This window comes from Rutilus rutilus (assembly GCF_951802725.1).
Source record: "Rutilus rutilus genome assembly, chromosome: 1".
Taxonomy (NCBI): Eukaryota; Metazoa; Chordata; class Actinopteri; order Cypriniformes; family Leuciscidae; genus Rutilus; species Rutilus rutilus.
This window is the reverse complement of record NC_140209.1, coordinates 30,610,997-30,627,369: the sequence shown is the minus strand read 5'-3', so window position 1 is coordinate 30,627,369 and position 16,373 is coordinate 30,610,997. Positions and strand designations below refer to the sequence as shown.

The window sequence follows — 16,373 nt, the reverse complement described above, 5'->3', positions numbered from 1 at the left end:
TGCACAATATATTTAGAACTTTTGAGTTTAAAAACGTGTTAATAAATATTGAAATAAACTTTGGCTAAAATGAATGGTAAAACTTTACAATCATTAGCTAACAATGAGCAATGCATTTTTTTGTAATTATCTATTAATCATTTATTCATTTATTAATCTTTGTTATTGTTTGTTAGCTCACAAGTCATGAACTAATGTTAACAAATACAACTTTGTATTGAAAAAAATTATTAGTAAATGCTGAAATGATAATTGACTAAGTAATAAATCCTGTAGAAGTGTTGTTCATATTAACTAATATATTTGTCTAACTAATGTTAACAGATTAAACCTTATTGTAAAGAGCTGCCAAATTAATACATGTAATAAATATCCTTCATTTAATCTAATACATTTTCACTTTTGTTAAAAATGAGACCTTATTGTAAAGTGTCACCTATTTATTTTCTTCTATTTAACTTTTAGAATCTTGTTGTTAAGCTGAAATTGAAAGCAAAGGAACATTTTGTTAAGCAAATACATGCTTTCATAATTATGTAGATTATTTTTATTTTAAGATAATGTAGTTACATTGTACTTGTATGAGTAGTACTAAGTAATATTAACTACGTGTAGGCCTACTTACTATAGGGTTAGGGTTACGTAATTATGCCTAATTTACTGTTATTGCTATAGTAAGTAAACGTAGTAGCCAAACGTGTAACTACGTCACCTTAAAATATCGCCTAGTGTTCTCGCCTCTTTTGGTTCACCTTGGTGCTGTTGATAATATCAACCCTTTCCTCCTGCTTATGATGTTTTTTTCCCGGTTCATTAGTAATTCAACCATCATATTTCAGCTAGCTGAAGTTATTTTAAATGTATACATGTAAACATTCCAAAATACACAATCGCTCAGAGTCACGTGAACTAAAACAGAAGTAGACCTCGCAGCGCTAGACTCTGGGTAAGTTTACACGACAACGATGTACTAAAAACGCTAAGGTTTTTCCGAGCGCTGTCACTTCATTTATGTTTCTTGGTCCATGAAAAGTGTGAACCCTGTGATGCTGTTTATGAATGATGAATTCGAGAGAATGCCTCTAAATCTGCCCTGCACAGTGAAGCGTTAAAACTCTCAGGTGTAAGAACGTTCCCCTTGTTTCCACGTTCATTTGAATTTCTTTGTGTTGTTGTTTGGTTTGATGTAAATGTCCCGTTTTTATCGTTTGTACATCATGATATTCCTACATTTTTCAAGTTCCAGCTATGTTTTATTAAGAGAGAACGATTCGGTGGAGTGGATGAACGAATTAAAGAGCGACTGAAAGCACAATGACCTTGTTCGAAGTGTTATGAAGGCGCTGAGTCATAACTACTGTACACACACGGCCTTGAGCTGTATGTTAGTGTGTCAGGAACAGTGACATGGGTTTAATTGGCTCAGGCTGAGGTTGGGAAAATGCCGGTTTGTCTGCAGGTGCAACAATGACGTCATGTACCATTTCAACTATCATGATAATGACTAATGCTTGTAAATGTCTTTTTCTTTTCCTGGTCTCTCTTTCTTTTTTTTCTTTCTTTTTTTAGCTTTCCAAACCCTCTTCCCTTTGGAAAAAACTTTTTTTATTTTCTTTATTCTTATTCTTTTTTAGTTTCCTCTAAGAACTGTTTAATTTATTTTAAAATAAATATTTTTTTGTGCTTTCGAATTATCACTTTTTCTTTTGAAATTTTGAATATTCTTTTCTTAATTTGATCAAATTGGTTAATAGCAGTAACATAAAAGTCTGTGTGTGTATATAAATATATGTATATATATATATATATATATATATATATATATATATATATATATGTGTGTATAGAATAGAATATCATGGAAAAGTTTATTTATTTGGATAATTCCATTCAAAACGTTAAATTTCCATAGATGATAGATTCAGGGCCCACAACTTAAACGATTTCAAGTATTTAGTTGTTTATTTGTACATAATTTGGGCTTCCAGCTCATAAAACCCACGAAAACAGGATTTAAATTTTTTTGAATATTACATGAAATCACACAGTAATTACACAGTGATACCATGGTCATTGAACCAGGTCTTGGTTATTTTGGCAGTGTGGGCAGGTGCAAATCCTGCTGGAAAATGAAGCTTTTATCTGACTCCATTTTATCACGACCTCAAATTTAAGTTAGATTGCCAATTAGCTATTGGTCAATTATATAATAGTTTAGCAATACATTTGATTTTTCTATTTAACTCTTTAGCCTACTTATATTTTACCCGTTCATATTAGGAAGCTATGTCTCTCAGAGGCCTTGTTTAACGCGGGTCTCTCTATCACAAGCTCACCAGCTTCGGTCACTAAACAGAGGTAATTGCTATATACCTGAGATCTGTCGCATTCACCCTTACACAATCAAAGATACTTTGGTATAGCCCCCGTGATTGCATACACTTGAAATGAAAGTAGCTTAACTTTTACTTCAGTAGAGGTATGGCCACTATCACAGATGTAAGTCAACCAACTTTACTTGTCTTATAATAACTTTGGATTGGCCATGCCGTGGTTTCCCACGCACACTTATCTAAAGTAACATTAAATTATAACAGAGGTAAGACACACCCAGATTTAGGTTGGTCAAGCAGCATTTGCTGCCCTAAACGGAAATTCACTTTTTATCTTTGCAAAACATGTACACTTGAATTAGTGCAGAATATTAGTCGTCACTAATCTGATGCAAAACTTGCGGTAACATACGAATCCGTTTAATCTACTTGGGAAAACAATTTCAGAGTCAGTCGAAATGTAACAATTTATTATGTCAGGTAAATGTATCATGCCAATTTCATAATCAGTTCAAAGATAATAAATACAAAACATCAAATGCTCTGGAATATAGAGAGAAGCTGCGAACCTGACTTTATAAAATGATGCGAAGTGTTTTGCATACACTCAGCATCACAGGCTAATTTGAGTTACAAATCAACCCGAGCCTCTTGTTGTAATTCATTATATACCCAGACCAAGACAGACTCTTCTTTCACAAGGAAACATTTGCTAACAATGGGAATTTGCATTCAGAGTTTACAGCTTTTGGGAGCAGGATGCCATTCGCCTGGAAGACTCCTCTGTGTGCAACTCTAAACTCTTAAAAACTTCATTACCTTTTGTGTAACTTCTTTGGGAATGAGACATTTGTACCAGTCGCACTGAGACATTTCAAATGATACCAAACATGTATAATTACTTATTGTACACATGATTTAACATTGCACAGGTTTTCAGTGAGTTGGGTGAGGAGGAGAAGAGGGGGAGCAGGGGGAGATGGTGAGACTGTAAAAGTGAGGTGTGAGCTGCACTGTGTGCTGCGTCTCGGATGTTGCTGTTACATGCTAGAGAGAGTTCACATGTTAATTCTCAGGAGAACCTTTTGCTTTACCCAGACTTAGCCCAGACTTACTCGCCTTAGCCATATATTTATAAACTTAGATGTGATTAAACGATTTGACAGCACTATTTTCTTTCTTTTTTGACCTTTCTATCTTCTATTACACAAGTAAAGTTATTGGTCCCTGTACCAAACACTAAAAGGCCTATTTCTCTTATAGATCATTCGTTTTCTTGATTTTCTTGTTTTGAACTTTGAGAAGGGATCCGCCAGGATTGTGACATAAGTTTATTGTTTGAGTGAATCTTTTGTTCCTTTCATCATGTGATGTCATAATTTCCTCTTTCTATTTTTTAAAATAAAACATGAGTACAGAATAAGTAGGCCTACACACATACACAGCTATTACCCCCTAATATTTAGCTGTGAAGCTGTAACAAAACATTTCCCTGTTGACACAAAGTGAGTTGTTGTGTTGTTCAGGTCAGGTGCCTCAGAGACTGAATCCGTTGATTTAACGAGTCTTTAGCATCTCCGTGACTACACATGCATTCATTCCGCCCACTCTCTCCCTCTCCAGAGAGAAAAGGAGGAGTGGTGTGTGTGTGTGTGTGTGTCACTCCCACCTGTTCACTCCTCTCCGTGAAAACCATCTTCACACGAGCGACGCTGGCTGACAGTCACTCACTCACTCACTCACTCAGGGATTTACAGAAGCTACGAAACTCACACATTTCATTAAAGGTAAGAGATTCTACTTTGTGGAGCTTCTCTATCGTGAAAATACCGTTACAACTTAAAATACCGTTAAAATGAAGAACGTAAACCTGTTCTTTTAATGACCCCTACAAACAGCAGTAGCTACTGTGTGACTTAAATCATGTTTAATGCGTGTTTTGAACATATGTGTGTTTTCGTTTATCGTTAGCCTCATAGCATAATTGCCTAAGTCATATTTCAATGTTTTTGGAAAACAAGACAAGTTTTGCAGCAGTGGTAGGACAGTAAAGTTAGGCAGATATCACAATTTGGCCAAAAAATGACTTAGGCAATTATGCTATGAGGCTAACGTTATGTCCATTCGGAATGACTGAGGTCTCACGAGATACTTTTTCTTTTTTTTCTTTTTTTTTGATTGGTAGGCTAGTCATCATTAGGCTACTGTTTCTCAGAGCTGTAGGCTATTACAACACTGACAAGTCTTGGTTATCTCACATCTTCACATTGTACACACAATGATGTCAGCCATTATTTATCGGCCAATCTGAAACTCGCCAATATTTTGCAAAATATGTAAAACAATTCTGTTGAAAGTACCATGACACTCTGATAAGTTTCTTCTGCTCACCACAGCTGCGTTTGTTTGTTCAAAAAAAAAGACCTACAGTAAAAACAGTAGAGTGATATTGTGAAATTTCTATTTGAATAGCCTATGTTTTAAAATTGAATCTATTCCTTTGAATTTTCAGTGTTTTCAGTGTCACGTGATCCTTCAGAAATAATTCCAATATGATGATTTGATACTCAGTGTTGAAAACAGTTGTCCTACATAATATTATTTTTTTGAACCTGTGATACCTGTTTTTCAGGATTTATTGATGAATAAAAGTTAAAAAGAAAAGCATTTATTCAAAATATAGGCTAAATCTTATCTAACAATATAAGTCTTTACTTAATTTTTTAAAAATCAATTTAACACATCATTTAACACGTAAAAGTATGATTTCTTTCAAAAAAGAAAGAAAAAACAATAACTGACCCCAAACTTTTGAACGATTGTATATTTCGTTACAAAATATTTCTATTTTAAATAAACGCTGTTCTTTTTTCTTTCTTTTTTAAAAACTTTTTATTCATCAAAGAATCCTGAAAAAAGTTATAAAAAATATGAGGCAGCACAATTACTTTCAACATTGATAACAAATCATCATATTAGAATGATTTCTGAAGGATCATGTGACTGAAGACTGGAGTAATAAAACATAAATTATATTTTAAAATATATTCAAATAAAAAAAAACTATTTTAAATTGTAAAATTTCGCAATATCACAGTTTTTTTTCTGTATTTTTGATCAAATAAATACAGCCTTGATGAGCAGAAGACACTTCTTTCAAAAACATAAAAAAAAAAAGTTTTTTCCTAACTTTTGACTGGTACTATATATATATATATATATCCTATATATATACACACACACACTAATGATTACCAGAGAGAATATATTTATAGGAAAAAAATCATATTAATTCACTAGACGATCAGGCGTGATTGAGAACACATCAGTACTTTTAGACCTCAAATGTGAATGCAGTGATATAAAACAAAGATTATTCTTTTGTTAATTTGATTTATTTTAATTTTCTATGTATATTATAATGCACAGTTGAAAATTAAGAATAACTGATAATTAACCTGACATTAAACAACCACTGGTATATCGTGTCTTCAACTATCAAAGGTTGCATGTTGTCAGAAGTCTCAGAGGGACATTAGCCGTCTCCATTTCTCATGAAATGACCCAGTACCCCGAGCTCATGTCCCATGCACACCCATACATAACCCACTTCATCTTTTTTGCAACTGTTTTTTAACATGCACTGTTGCCTGTGATTTACCTCTGAATATAGGAAACCCGATATGTGAGTTAGGTATCGAGTTTCATGTGATCCAAAACCAGATTAATCAAGTAGAACACGCGGAGTAAACATTAACACACTCCTATGAATGATTTTCATGTAGGAAAAACAAGCACACTAGCGTGTCCCGCAGGCTACACGTATAGGCTACCGCAAAGGCTAACACACTGTTAACGTGTTTGTTTATCCCTTTTGTCACCATGGACTCGTTGGTCATAAAGTCTCTTGGGTGACCAAACTAATTATACTTTACAGACTCAATTCTCTTTAATAAGGAGCAAACAGTGGATTTTTAGGAAATTGCTTGTGTTTTTTTAGCAGGAACACAAGCAACAACAGGAAAAGGTTTTAGTTTTAGTTCTTCATTACATGACAAATCAGCAGACTGCTAAACAGTGACCCGACTTTTGACCCTCAGATGATACAATCACTATGATATTATCTCATCCTACGTTTGCTCAGACAACTTTTGTTCCCATATTCTTCCATTTGAAAGTTTAGGGTCTCTAAGATTCTCACCAAGGCTGCATTTATTTGATCAAAAATACAGTAAACATTTTAATATTGTGAAATATTATTACAATTTAAAAGAACAGTTTTCTATGTGAATATATAGTGTAATTTATTCCTGTGATCAAAGCTGAATTTTCAGCATCATTACTCCGGTCTTCAGTGTCACATGATCCTCCAGAAATCATTCTGATATGATGATTTGATGCTCAAGAAACATTTCTGATTATTATCTGTTATGTTGAAAACAGTTGTGTTGCTTAACATTTTTGTGAAAACCGTGATACATTTTGTTTCAGGATTAACAGCATTTATTTGAAATAGAAATATTTCGTAACATTATAAATATAGTGTCACTTTTGATCAATCGAACACATCCTTGCTGAAAAAAGTATTAATTCCTTTCGATGAAAAGTCGAAATACAGTCCGATGATTCCTCAAAATCAACATGAGCTGTTACTTTTCGAAGTGATCTGACTTAAGATTTTCACCTTCATAAAATAAAATAAAAATCTAGTGTATAATAAATGACATTTTACAACCTAAAAGGAGTTTGGAGTCCTAACATTTGATGTCTAGTGACGATAAAAACTGATCTGCTATTCTGTTGGCTCCGGGCAAATCTTGACAGCCTGTAATTGTGAAACTTGCTGCATCAATAGGGCTTTATTGATGATTTTTAAATGTTTATCTCATCTGTCTTTGGACAATGACCCGATCGGAAGCTTCTCTTCATCTTAAGCCTGAACAAAAATCTGGGAAGTGTCCTTTGGATTTACTTTGGCCTTAAAAGGTTGTGGATGCGGCAATAAAAAGACCTAGGCTATACACTGTAAAAAAAATGAATAATTATATGATCAACAACACTGTAAAAAATTTCTAACCCTCCCAAATCAAAAATTTCAAGTGACCGATAACATCTAAATTTTTCAATTGGCCCAAGTGAAATTCTTGTTGCAATAGTCTGTTAACATTGGCTCAATGAGAAATAATACGTCAGACTAATTGAAAAATGTAGATGTTATCGGTCACTTGAAATTTTTGACTTGGGGATGTAATTTTTTTTTACAGTGAAGTCGTGACAACATGTTTTTACATTGCTTTAACTAAGTAATTTTCACCTTTTTTATATGATACAGTATTCAACTGATTTAAAAAAAAATCAATTTAATATAGTTTAAGTTGAAATTGCTTGTACAGTCAAGTTTACTTAAAGATGTCCTAACTGTAAAGGCCTCATGCATGATCTCAGCACCTGTAGATGGTCATATTGGTGGACAATGACAAGCAGAAGTGTAGCTCATGAAATGAGGTTATTTGTGTTGGTCTGAGATCAGGTTACTGCCACGTACAGTAATGCGTCCCTGAAAGGTGCAGTGTGTTCTGTGGCGAGGATTTTACATTGTGTTTTACAGGAAATGCTCTTGTAAAATCCCCTCACCTTGTTTCCTTGGAGTCACTGCCAGTAATTGTTTTGGCAATATAAGCATCAGACGTACATTAACTTCAGAGAGCGTTAATTATCACAAGCGGGAAATAAAGAGATTGCGGTATGATGTCATGTCAAAGAAATATTTTTTAGACATATAATAACAATGTATTTAATTATATATATATATATATATATATATATATATATATATATATATATATATACACCACACACATTTATATATATATATATATATATATATATACCTGTGTGCGTGTGTGTGTGTGTACCTGCTATTCCCTATACGTTATGGGGACCAACAAGGATACCAATCATTTTTAAACCTTGTACATGGGGACATTTTTTTGGGGTCCCTATGAGGAAAACAGCTTATAAATCAGACTAAACGATGTTTGTAAAAATGCAGAAAGTTATCTGTGATGTAGGTTTAGTGTAAGGCGATAGAATATACAGTTTATACAGTATAAAAATCATTACCTCTAATGGAAAGTCCCCATAAAACATGAAAAATGTTTGTGTGTGCGTGCGCGTGTTTGTGTGCGTGTGTGTGCGTGCGTGCGTGTGTGTGTATATAAAGCAAGAAACTCTGGCCGTCTGTGTGAGGAGTCACATGCTCATTGTCACTGATTTTGTCACATTTGAATAATGACCTAGAATAGTGCCGAAACTGTTATTTCTTATCTCAAACTTTTGGACCTCGCTCTAAGTGTGGAAGAGTAAAGAGAGGCTCCCATTGTGTTCCCTACAAAAAGCTCAAATACTCTTTAAATATTAGCTTTGGTCTATTCACAGCCCTATTAAAACACGGATCTAACCTTTAAAGAGAACTGAATAGGGCGTATATGTGTACAGTATTGGTATATAGGTATTATGCACCTTATTCAGGCAACACAAAGGTTATTGACGAAACTAAAAGGATTTCCAAGTTCCTACAATACGTTTTTATTTATTTATAGTCATCAGAAATTAAGTGACCATAAACCTTAGATTACAGACATAATGCAATGCGTGTAGAGTACATATTTGTTTCTAATAAAATCTCACTTTTAATAACCTTGACTATTGAAAGCTGCCCAGTCCTTTAGGTGCTGCTTTAGGATTTCACTAGTTTCATGTACTTAGAATGAGGCATATCTTTTGGAGTTTGGAGACTTTATGTGTGTGATATTTTAGGTTTTTACTGTTGGAGCGTTACTTGTCACCAAGCCATTTCCTGTATAAGTGACCGACTCGGTTTGCAAAGTTTGCATGAAGCTCTGACCCTGCGAGAGCAGCGTTTTGGGGTTAACGAGAGTTGTAGTTAAATCAGTTACTAGAGCAAAACCACCATCTTTTCCCCACAGCATTTCCTGGACCGCGTCCTTTGTCTTGCAAAATCATCCAAGCAATTGTGTTTATTGTATATTCAGTATCCTGAAATTCATTCAAAACTAAATGTTAACTAAAAGTTTTTAAGAAAGATTAATTTTGGGAAAAAAAACAGGTGAGAGTTCAGGCAAAACAAAAGCTTTCTATTTATAAAAGTTCTTTAGCATTAATTATTGTCTTTTTTTTTTTTTTTTTCAGGTGTCATATCCATCCTATAACAATGGGCTGCTTTGGATTTTTGAAAACGATGATGTTTATCTTCAATGGTATCATCTTTGTAAGTAAAGCTCATGCTTGTTTTAAGAAAAGTTATGTTTTAATTTATGAGTTGCACACATTCCTAAGCATTCTAATAAACTGATGACATCTAGCCTGATTTGCACTTCTTTTTCGCTTGATTATGGTTAAAATAATTCTATGAAAATCATTTCAGGTTTAGCATGCTTTAATGGCCTGTGACTGTTTCCTTGTTTTGCATGAAGACAGATATATCTACTGTATATAGTTTATTTCAATCCAAAACATCTATTTACGTTTATGTTCTCAGCTGCTATATATTGTCTATATACTGAAGGCCAAGGGCGATGAAGGGTGTTGCTTTTCTCCAGATCCATAGACAGAAAAAAAACAAGCAAATCATCTAATTTTCATGTGGTTTAGCTGGGTTGGATGCAAATCATTTTGCTGCAAACGTGCCTCTTTTGTGCAGACAAAACAAATATCTTGCTCAACAATGACATGCAGGCATTTTAAGTGTGACTTAAATACATTTTAGGGCCTCTATATGTTGATATGAGGGCGTTTTAAAGGGGTCCTATTATGTTCTTTTCCATGTTCAGCTTTCTTAAGAGTATAATGTTGCTGTTTGAGCATGAGAAAGGTCTGCAAAATTACAAAGCACAAAGTGACTCCATAGGGAGTTTTTCTCTATATCAGTAACACTGTTTACACTGAAACACCTCCATTGTAGTCTTGAGTTTCTTCCAGGAACAAACAGTGTCACAATATTCCTCATTTAAATAATTATCTCACAAGGCATACGCAAAAATAAATAAATAAAGGGGGGAGAGGCCTGTTTGAGTTAGTTAGTAGTGTGTTGAATCCATAGACTGTAAAAAAAGATGGAAGACGCCCCTTCACTCTCTTCCATTGGTGAAAAGTGAAGCTGCCGAAGTCTAATATTAGGACTGCGCAATAGTGAATGCTGGACCCGAGTCTGCGCAATAGTGAATGCTGGACCCGAGTCTGCGCAGAAGTGAACGTTGGACCCGAGTCTGCGCAGTAGTGAACGTTGGACCCGAGTCTGCGCAGAAGTGAACGTTGGACCCGAGTCTGCGCAGTAGTGAACGCTGGACCTGAGTCTGCGCAATAGTGAATGCTGGACCCGAGTCTGCGCAATAGTGAATGCTGGACCCGAGTCTGCGCAATAGTGAATGCTGGACCCGAGTCTGCGCAGAAGTGAACGTTGGACCCGAGTCTGCGCAGTAGTGAACGTTGGACCCGAGTCTGCGCAGTAGTGAACGTTGGACCCGAGTCTGCGCAGAAGTGAACGCTGGACCCGAGTCTGCGCAGTAGTGAACGCTGGACCCGAGTCTGCGCAGTAGTGAACGCTGGACCTGAGTCTGCGCAGAAGTGAACGTTGGACCCGAGTCTGCCGAGTAGTGAACGCTGGACCCGAGTCTGCGCAGTAGTGAACGCTGGACCCGAGTCTGCGCAGTAGTGAACGCTGGACCCGAGTCTGCGCAGTAGTGAACGTTGGACCCGAGTCCCGAGTCTGCGCAGAAGTGAACGTTGGACCCGAGTCTGCGCAGTAGTGAACGCTGGACCCGAGTCTGCGCAGAAGTGAACGCTGGACCCGAGTCTGCGCAGAAGTGAACGTTGGACCCGAGTCTGCCGAGTAGTGAACGCTGGACCCGAGTCTGCGCAGTAGTGAACGCTGGACCCGAGTCTGCGCAGTAGTGAACGCTGGACCCGAGTCTGCGCAGTAGTGAACGCTGGACCCGAGTCTGCGCAGTAGTGAACGCTGGACCCGAGTCTGCGCAGTAGTGAACGCTGGACCCGAGTCTGCGCAGTAGTGAACGCTGGACCCGAGTCTGCGCAGTAGTGAACGCTGGACCCAAGTCTGCCGAGTAGTGAACGCTGGACCCGAGTCTGCGCAGAAGTGAACGCTGGACCCGAGTCTGCACAGTAGTGAACGCTGGACCCGAGTCTGCGCAGTAGTGAACGCTGGACCCGAGTCTGCGCAGAAGTGAACGCTGGACCCGAGTCTGCGCAGTAGTGAACGCTGGACCCGAGTCTGCGCAGTAGTGAACGCTGGACCCAAGTCTGCCGAGTAGTGAACGCTGGACCCGAGTCTGCGCAGAAGTGAACGTTGGACCCGAGTCTGCCCAGTAGTGAACGCTGGACCCGAGTCTGCCGAGTAGTGAACGCTGGACCCGAGTCTGCGCAGTAGTGAACGCTGGACCCGAGTCTGCGCAGTAGTGAACGCTGGACCCGAGTCTGCCGAGTAGTGAACGCTGGACCCGAGTCTGCGCAGTAGTGAACGCTGGACCCGAGTCTGCGCAGTAGTGAACGCTGGACCCGAGTCTGCGCAGTAGTGAACGCTGGACCCGAGTCTGCCCAGTAGTGAACGCTGGACCTGAGTCTGCCCAGTAGTGAACGCTGGATCCGAGTCTGCGCAGTAGTGAACGCTGGACCCGAGTCTGCGCAGTAGTGAACGCTGGACCCGAGTCTGGGCAGTAGTGAACGCTGGACCCGAGTCTGCGCAGTAGTGAACGCTGGACCCGAGTCTGGGCAGTAGTGAACGCTGGACCTGAGTCTGCGCAGTAGTGAACGCTGGACCCGAGTCTGCGCAGTAGTGAACGCTGGACCCGAGTCTGGGCAGTAGTGAACGCTGGACCCGAGTCTGCTCAATAGTGAACGCTGGACCCGAGTCTGCGCAGTAGTGAACGCTGGACCCGAGTCTGCGCAGTAGTGAACGCTGGACCCAAGTCTGGGCAGTAGTAAACGCGGGACAATCAGAGAAAAAAAATTAAAATGAAGTGCACGTTTAAATCATAAAATAAATACTGCAATATTCCTTACAAAAACAAGAATTGTCCATTTTGATTCAATGCTGACTTTAAGACATTTTAAGGCTGCTGTATGTTGATATGTAAAACCAAATGTGTAAACCCATTCCAGTTTCTAACTCAAACTGTCTGTGCTTTTGTGGTGTAGCTGGCAGGAGCAGCTATTCTGGGAGTGGGGATCTGGGTGAAGGTGGACAGTGGATCTGTCCTGGGTCTTCTGCAAAAAATCCCAAATGCTCCAGGTCAGCTGGGGCAGGTCCTGAATGTGGGATACCTCCTGATCGCAGTGGGCGCTGTGCTGCTCATCCTGGGCTTCCTGGGCTGCTGTGGGGCGATCCGAGAGAGCAGGTGTATGCTGCTGCTGGTACGTCAACAACACAACTCCAACTGCTACATAATATCAGCTATAATAGCCAACTAGAATTCTAGTTAGCTAAAATCCTCACTAACTGGCTGGTCTTTATACACATGATATCTATTATTATATCATGTATCCAATATAATATGATATGAAAATCATTAGTGTTAGACCTTTAAATGCAAATCAAAAGCTCTAGGAAAATGAACATAATGCCTTTATTTGATAAAAAATATAGTAAAAACAGTATACTTGTGAAATATTATTACAATTTAAAATGACTGTTTTCTATGTGAATATATTGAAAAATGTAATTTATTCCTGTGATCAAAGCTGAATTTTCAGCATCATTACTCCAGTCTTCAGTGTCACATGATCCTTCAGAAATCATTCTAATAATAATAATTCATTCATTTCTGATTATTATACATGCTGAAAACAGTTGTGCTGCTTCATATTTTTGTTGAAACCGTGATACATTTTTTTCAGGATTCTTTAAAAAAATTATTTAAAGAGCATAATTTATTTGAAATAGAAATATTTTGTAACTTTATAAATGCCTTTTTTGATCAATTAATGTGTCACTGCTAAATAAAAGTATGATTTTATTTTAAAAAATCTCACTGACCTCAAACTTTTGAACTGTAGTGTATGTGTATGTATGTATATATATATATATTTCCCCACCATATTACTTACTTTTATATTTGTTCATTCATTCAATTTGTCTCTCAATGTCTCTCCTCCTCAGTTCTTCATCATTATTCTGATTGTCTTCATCGCTGAAGTTGCTGGAGCGATTGTGCTTCTGGTCTTTAAGCCTGTGGTAAGTTTGTACACATAATATATTCCACAGATCTCTTTGTCCATGCAGAAGGAAATACTCAAACCTCCTGAAGAAACATATAAGGCCAAGGCACTTTATATATATATAAACAATCACATAACACTTAAACCTCCTTGTTTGTATATTTCAGGCAGAAACCCTCATAAATCAGCTGGGAGATGAAGCTGTGAAAGACATCAAAAATAATTATGGGAAAAACGCTGACCTCACCGGACTATGGAACACGACTATGAATGGGGTTTGTGATACTTTGGCTAATAAAAAGGAATACAGATTTACTACAGAAACATTCTCAAAATTCTACAGAACCTTGACAGTCTCATGTCAAATAATACATACAATTCTTCCATTTTAATATTGAAGATTTCTTACATTGAGACTTGTGATTCAAAAGGAATATATAACTGAATCAGGCTGATGTTAAATCTAACTCTCATTGCTTCTCCTTTAGCTGAAGTGCTGTGGATTCTACAACTATACAGATTTCGCAAATTCTTACTTGGTGAATAACACCAAGAGTTACCCAGTCCAGTGCTGTAGAAGTGGATTTTCCTGCAGTGAGATCGCAGCCATGAATTCGGTGAGGCTTGAGGACAATATTTATATTTATTCATATGCGGTCTCCAATCAAGTCTAGAGGTTTTGCGCACTCTTTGACCTTTATATTTGTGTGTCTTTCTTTCTCTCTCTCAGACTGTACCAGGTTGTTTCCCAGCACTAAGGAAGCTGGTGGATGATAATGCAGTTGTCATCATAGCTGTCGCACTGGGCATCGCTGCTCTTGAGGTACTGCACACTTTACTTCTGTCAATCATTTTAAAAGTGAGGAAATCTCATACTGCTTACTATGGAAGTTTGTTTAAAAGGTTATTGCGACCTTTAATCTAATAATTCAGACTTTTTCCCCCTAATTCCGAGTTAATATCTCCCAGTTCGTATCACGTTAAGACTTTAACCATGGGAAGGGGAACTCAACACTGCTTCTTGGATTGATGCTTTTGGGAACATCATCAGTGGTCTGAAGCATGTGTGTAAATACGACAATTTTTATTGTCGCACTCCGTGCAAATGCTATATTCTCATCCCTCGGGAGAGAACGAAGTAAGAACACATCTTATAACGAATGCAACGCAACGAGCGCATCCAGCGTTTATGTTACATGCGCATACAAACAAGCGTCTCCTGAAGACACGTAGTGACGTCCTCGACTGTCGTCGGCCAATAAAATAGTTGTGTTTACACACGTACTTCAGACACTGGTTACGCTGATGATGTATCCCATAGTGTCAATCCAAGACGCAGGGTTGAGTTCCACTCCGAAAGGGAACAGACTCTTTTCTTATAATTCTGAGGTTATATCTCACAATTCAGACTTATTTTTTTGTGAAGAACCGATTTCCGAAGTGAGAACTGCTAGATAGGCTATAAACCCACTATTCGGAGTTTATAACTTGCAATTCCGAGTTTATATCTTACAATTCAGACTTTTTTCTCGTAATTCCAAGTTTCTATCTCACAATTCTCATGAATTATGTACCAACTAAGATTAAAGACATTTATTAGGGCCGGATGTTTTTAACAAAACGAGACAAAAAAAAAAAAACCCTGCAAGGTCTAAAAAAAATGTACTTCTTTGAATTTCTTTGATGCTGCAAAAAACGTCCATCTAGCACGTCTTTATTTGTCTTTAATGGGTAATGCATTTATTTCCTTTGTTAGGAGAATAATTACAAACTTAATATACCTAACTGTAACATAATATATATAACTGTAATATACACAAAGCCTTTTATGACGGTAATGATTCTCTGTAACATTAATGGTATTTATTTCTCTCTCTCTTTCTCATTTTCAGCTTGCGGCGATGATTGTGTCCATGACCCTGTATTGTAAAATAGGGTCTAAAGCTTAAGCTGATTAATGTTTCACTTTGACTGAAATATCTCTCTGATGACTCCTCTGTTACGGAGGATGAGGTGGATCAAAACAACATCACTGTGACTTCTTCAGCCATTTCCAAACGTATCAACCAATCAGACTTTGCAAGTCGCTCTGAATGCCTTGAATGAAAAATAAATTCAGACTGTTAAGCCTAAAATTTGAGGGTTTTGAGAGATCTAATTTTTACTATAGTTTTGTTAAATTAAGCAGTTTTAGCTGGTTTAATGTTTCCCTGAGACTATTTTTACTTTTTTTACTTTGCCTATGCAATATGTTTTCTTATTTAAAAACAGAATGCTTTGTTTAATTGCAATACACCCATGGCATTTTTTTTTTTTTGTAATTATGAACTGAAAGGTTTTCCTACTCATTATATGTGCAATGACCAAAAAAAAAGGCCAAATGTTTTCTATCAAATGTTGCTGACTGTAATTTATTGTAAACTTTTTACAAGCCATTTAGCCTGTTTATAGCAAAGCACAATGTTTTATCTTTAAAGTCTGTGATGTACTGTGATGTGAAGTTTTTACAACAACCACAACAAAATTATATCTCAAATGTTCATGTAAGATGTTTATTTTGAAAATAATTAAAAAGGCAATATTTCAACTTGTTGGTGATTAGTCATTTCTTTAAGGTCACTTCAACTCTACTAATGCACATTCAGCCTGACATTATTGCAAATCACATGATCATATTTTGTGTCCTTCAAGGACATTTTTAAACCATTTTGTATCTTTTTTAGAGTTTCAAGATGATTTTGCAAATGAGGATGCATTCACTTTAGAGAGTGAACAAATCATGCATTG

At 37.2% G+C, this 16,373-nt stretch overlaps 1 protein-coding gene across 1 annotated transcript; it reads left to right on the top strand.

The window, feature by feature from the left end:
- The first annotated feature begins 3,954 nt into the window (after positions 1-3,954).
- tspan34b (tetraspanin 34b) lies at positions 3,955-16,173 on the top strand. The gene is made up of 8 exons (XM_084385898.1): positions 3,955-4,120; positions 9,546-9,624; positions 12,567-12,782; positions 13,528-13,602; positions 13,754-13,861; positions 14,075-14,203; positions 14,317-14,409; positions 15,479-16,173. The coding sequence occupies exons 2-8, from the start codon at positions 9,568-9,570 to the stop codon at positions 15,533-15,535; spliced, it is 735 nt and encodes a 244-aa protein (XP_084242024.1). The 5' UTR covers positions 3,955-4,120; positions 9,546-9,567; the 3' UTR covers positions 15,536-16,173.
- The last annotated feature ends 200 nt before the right edge of the window (positions 16,174-16,373 follow it).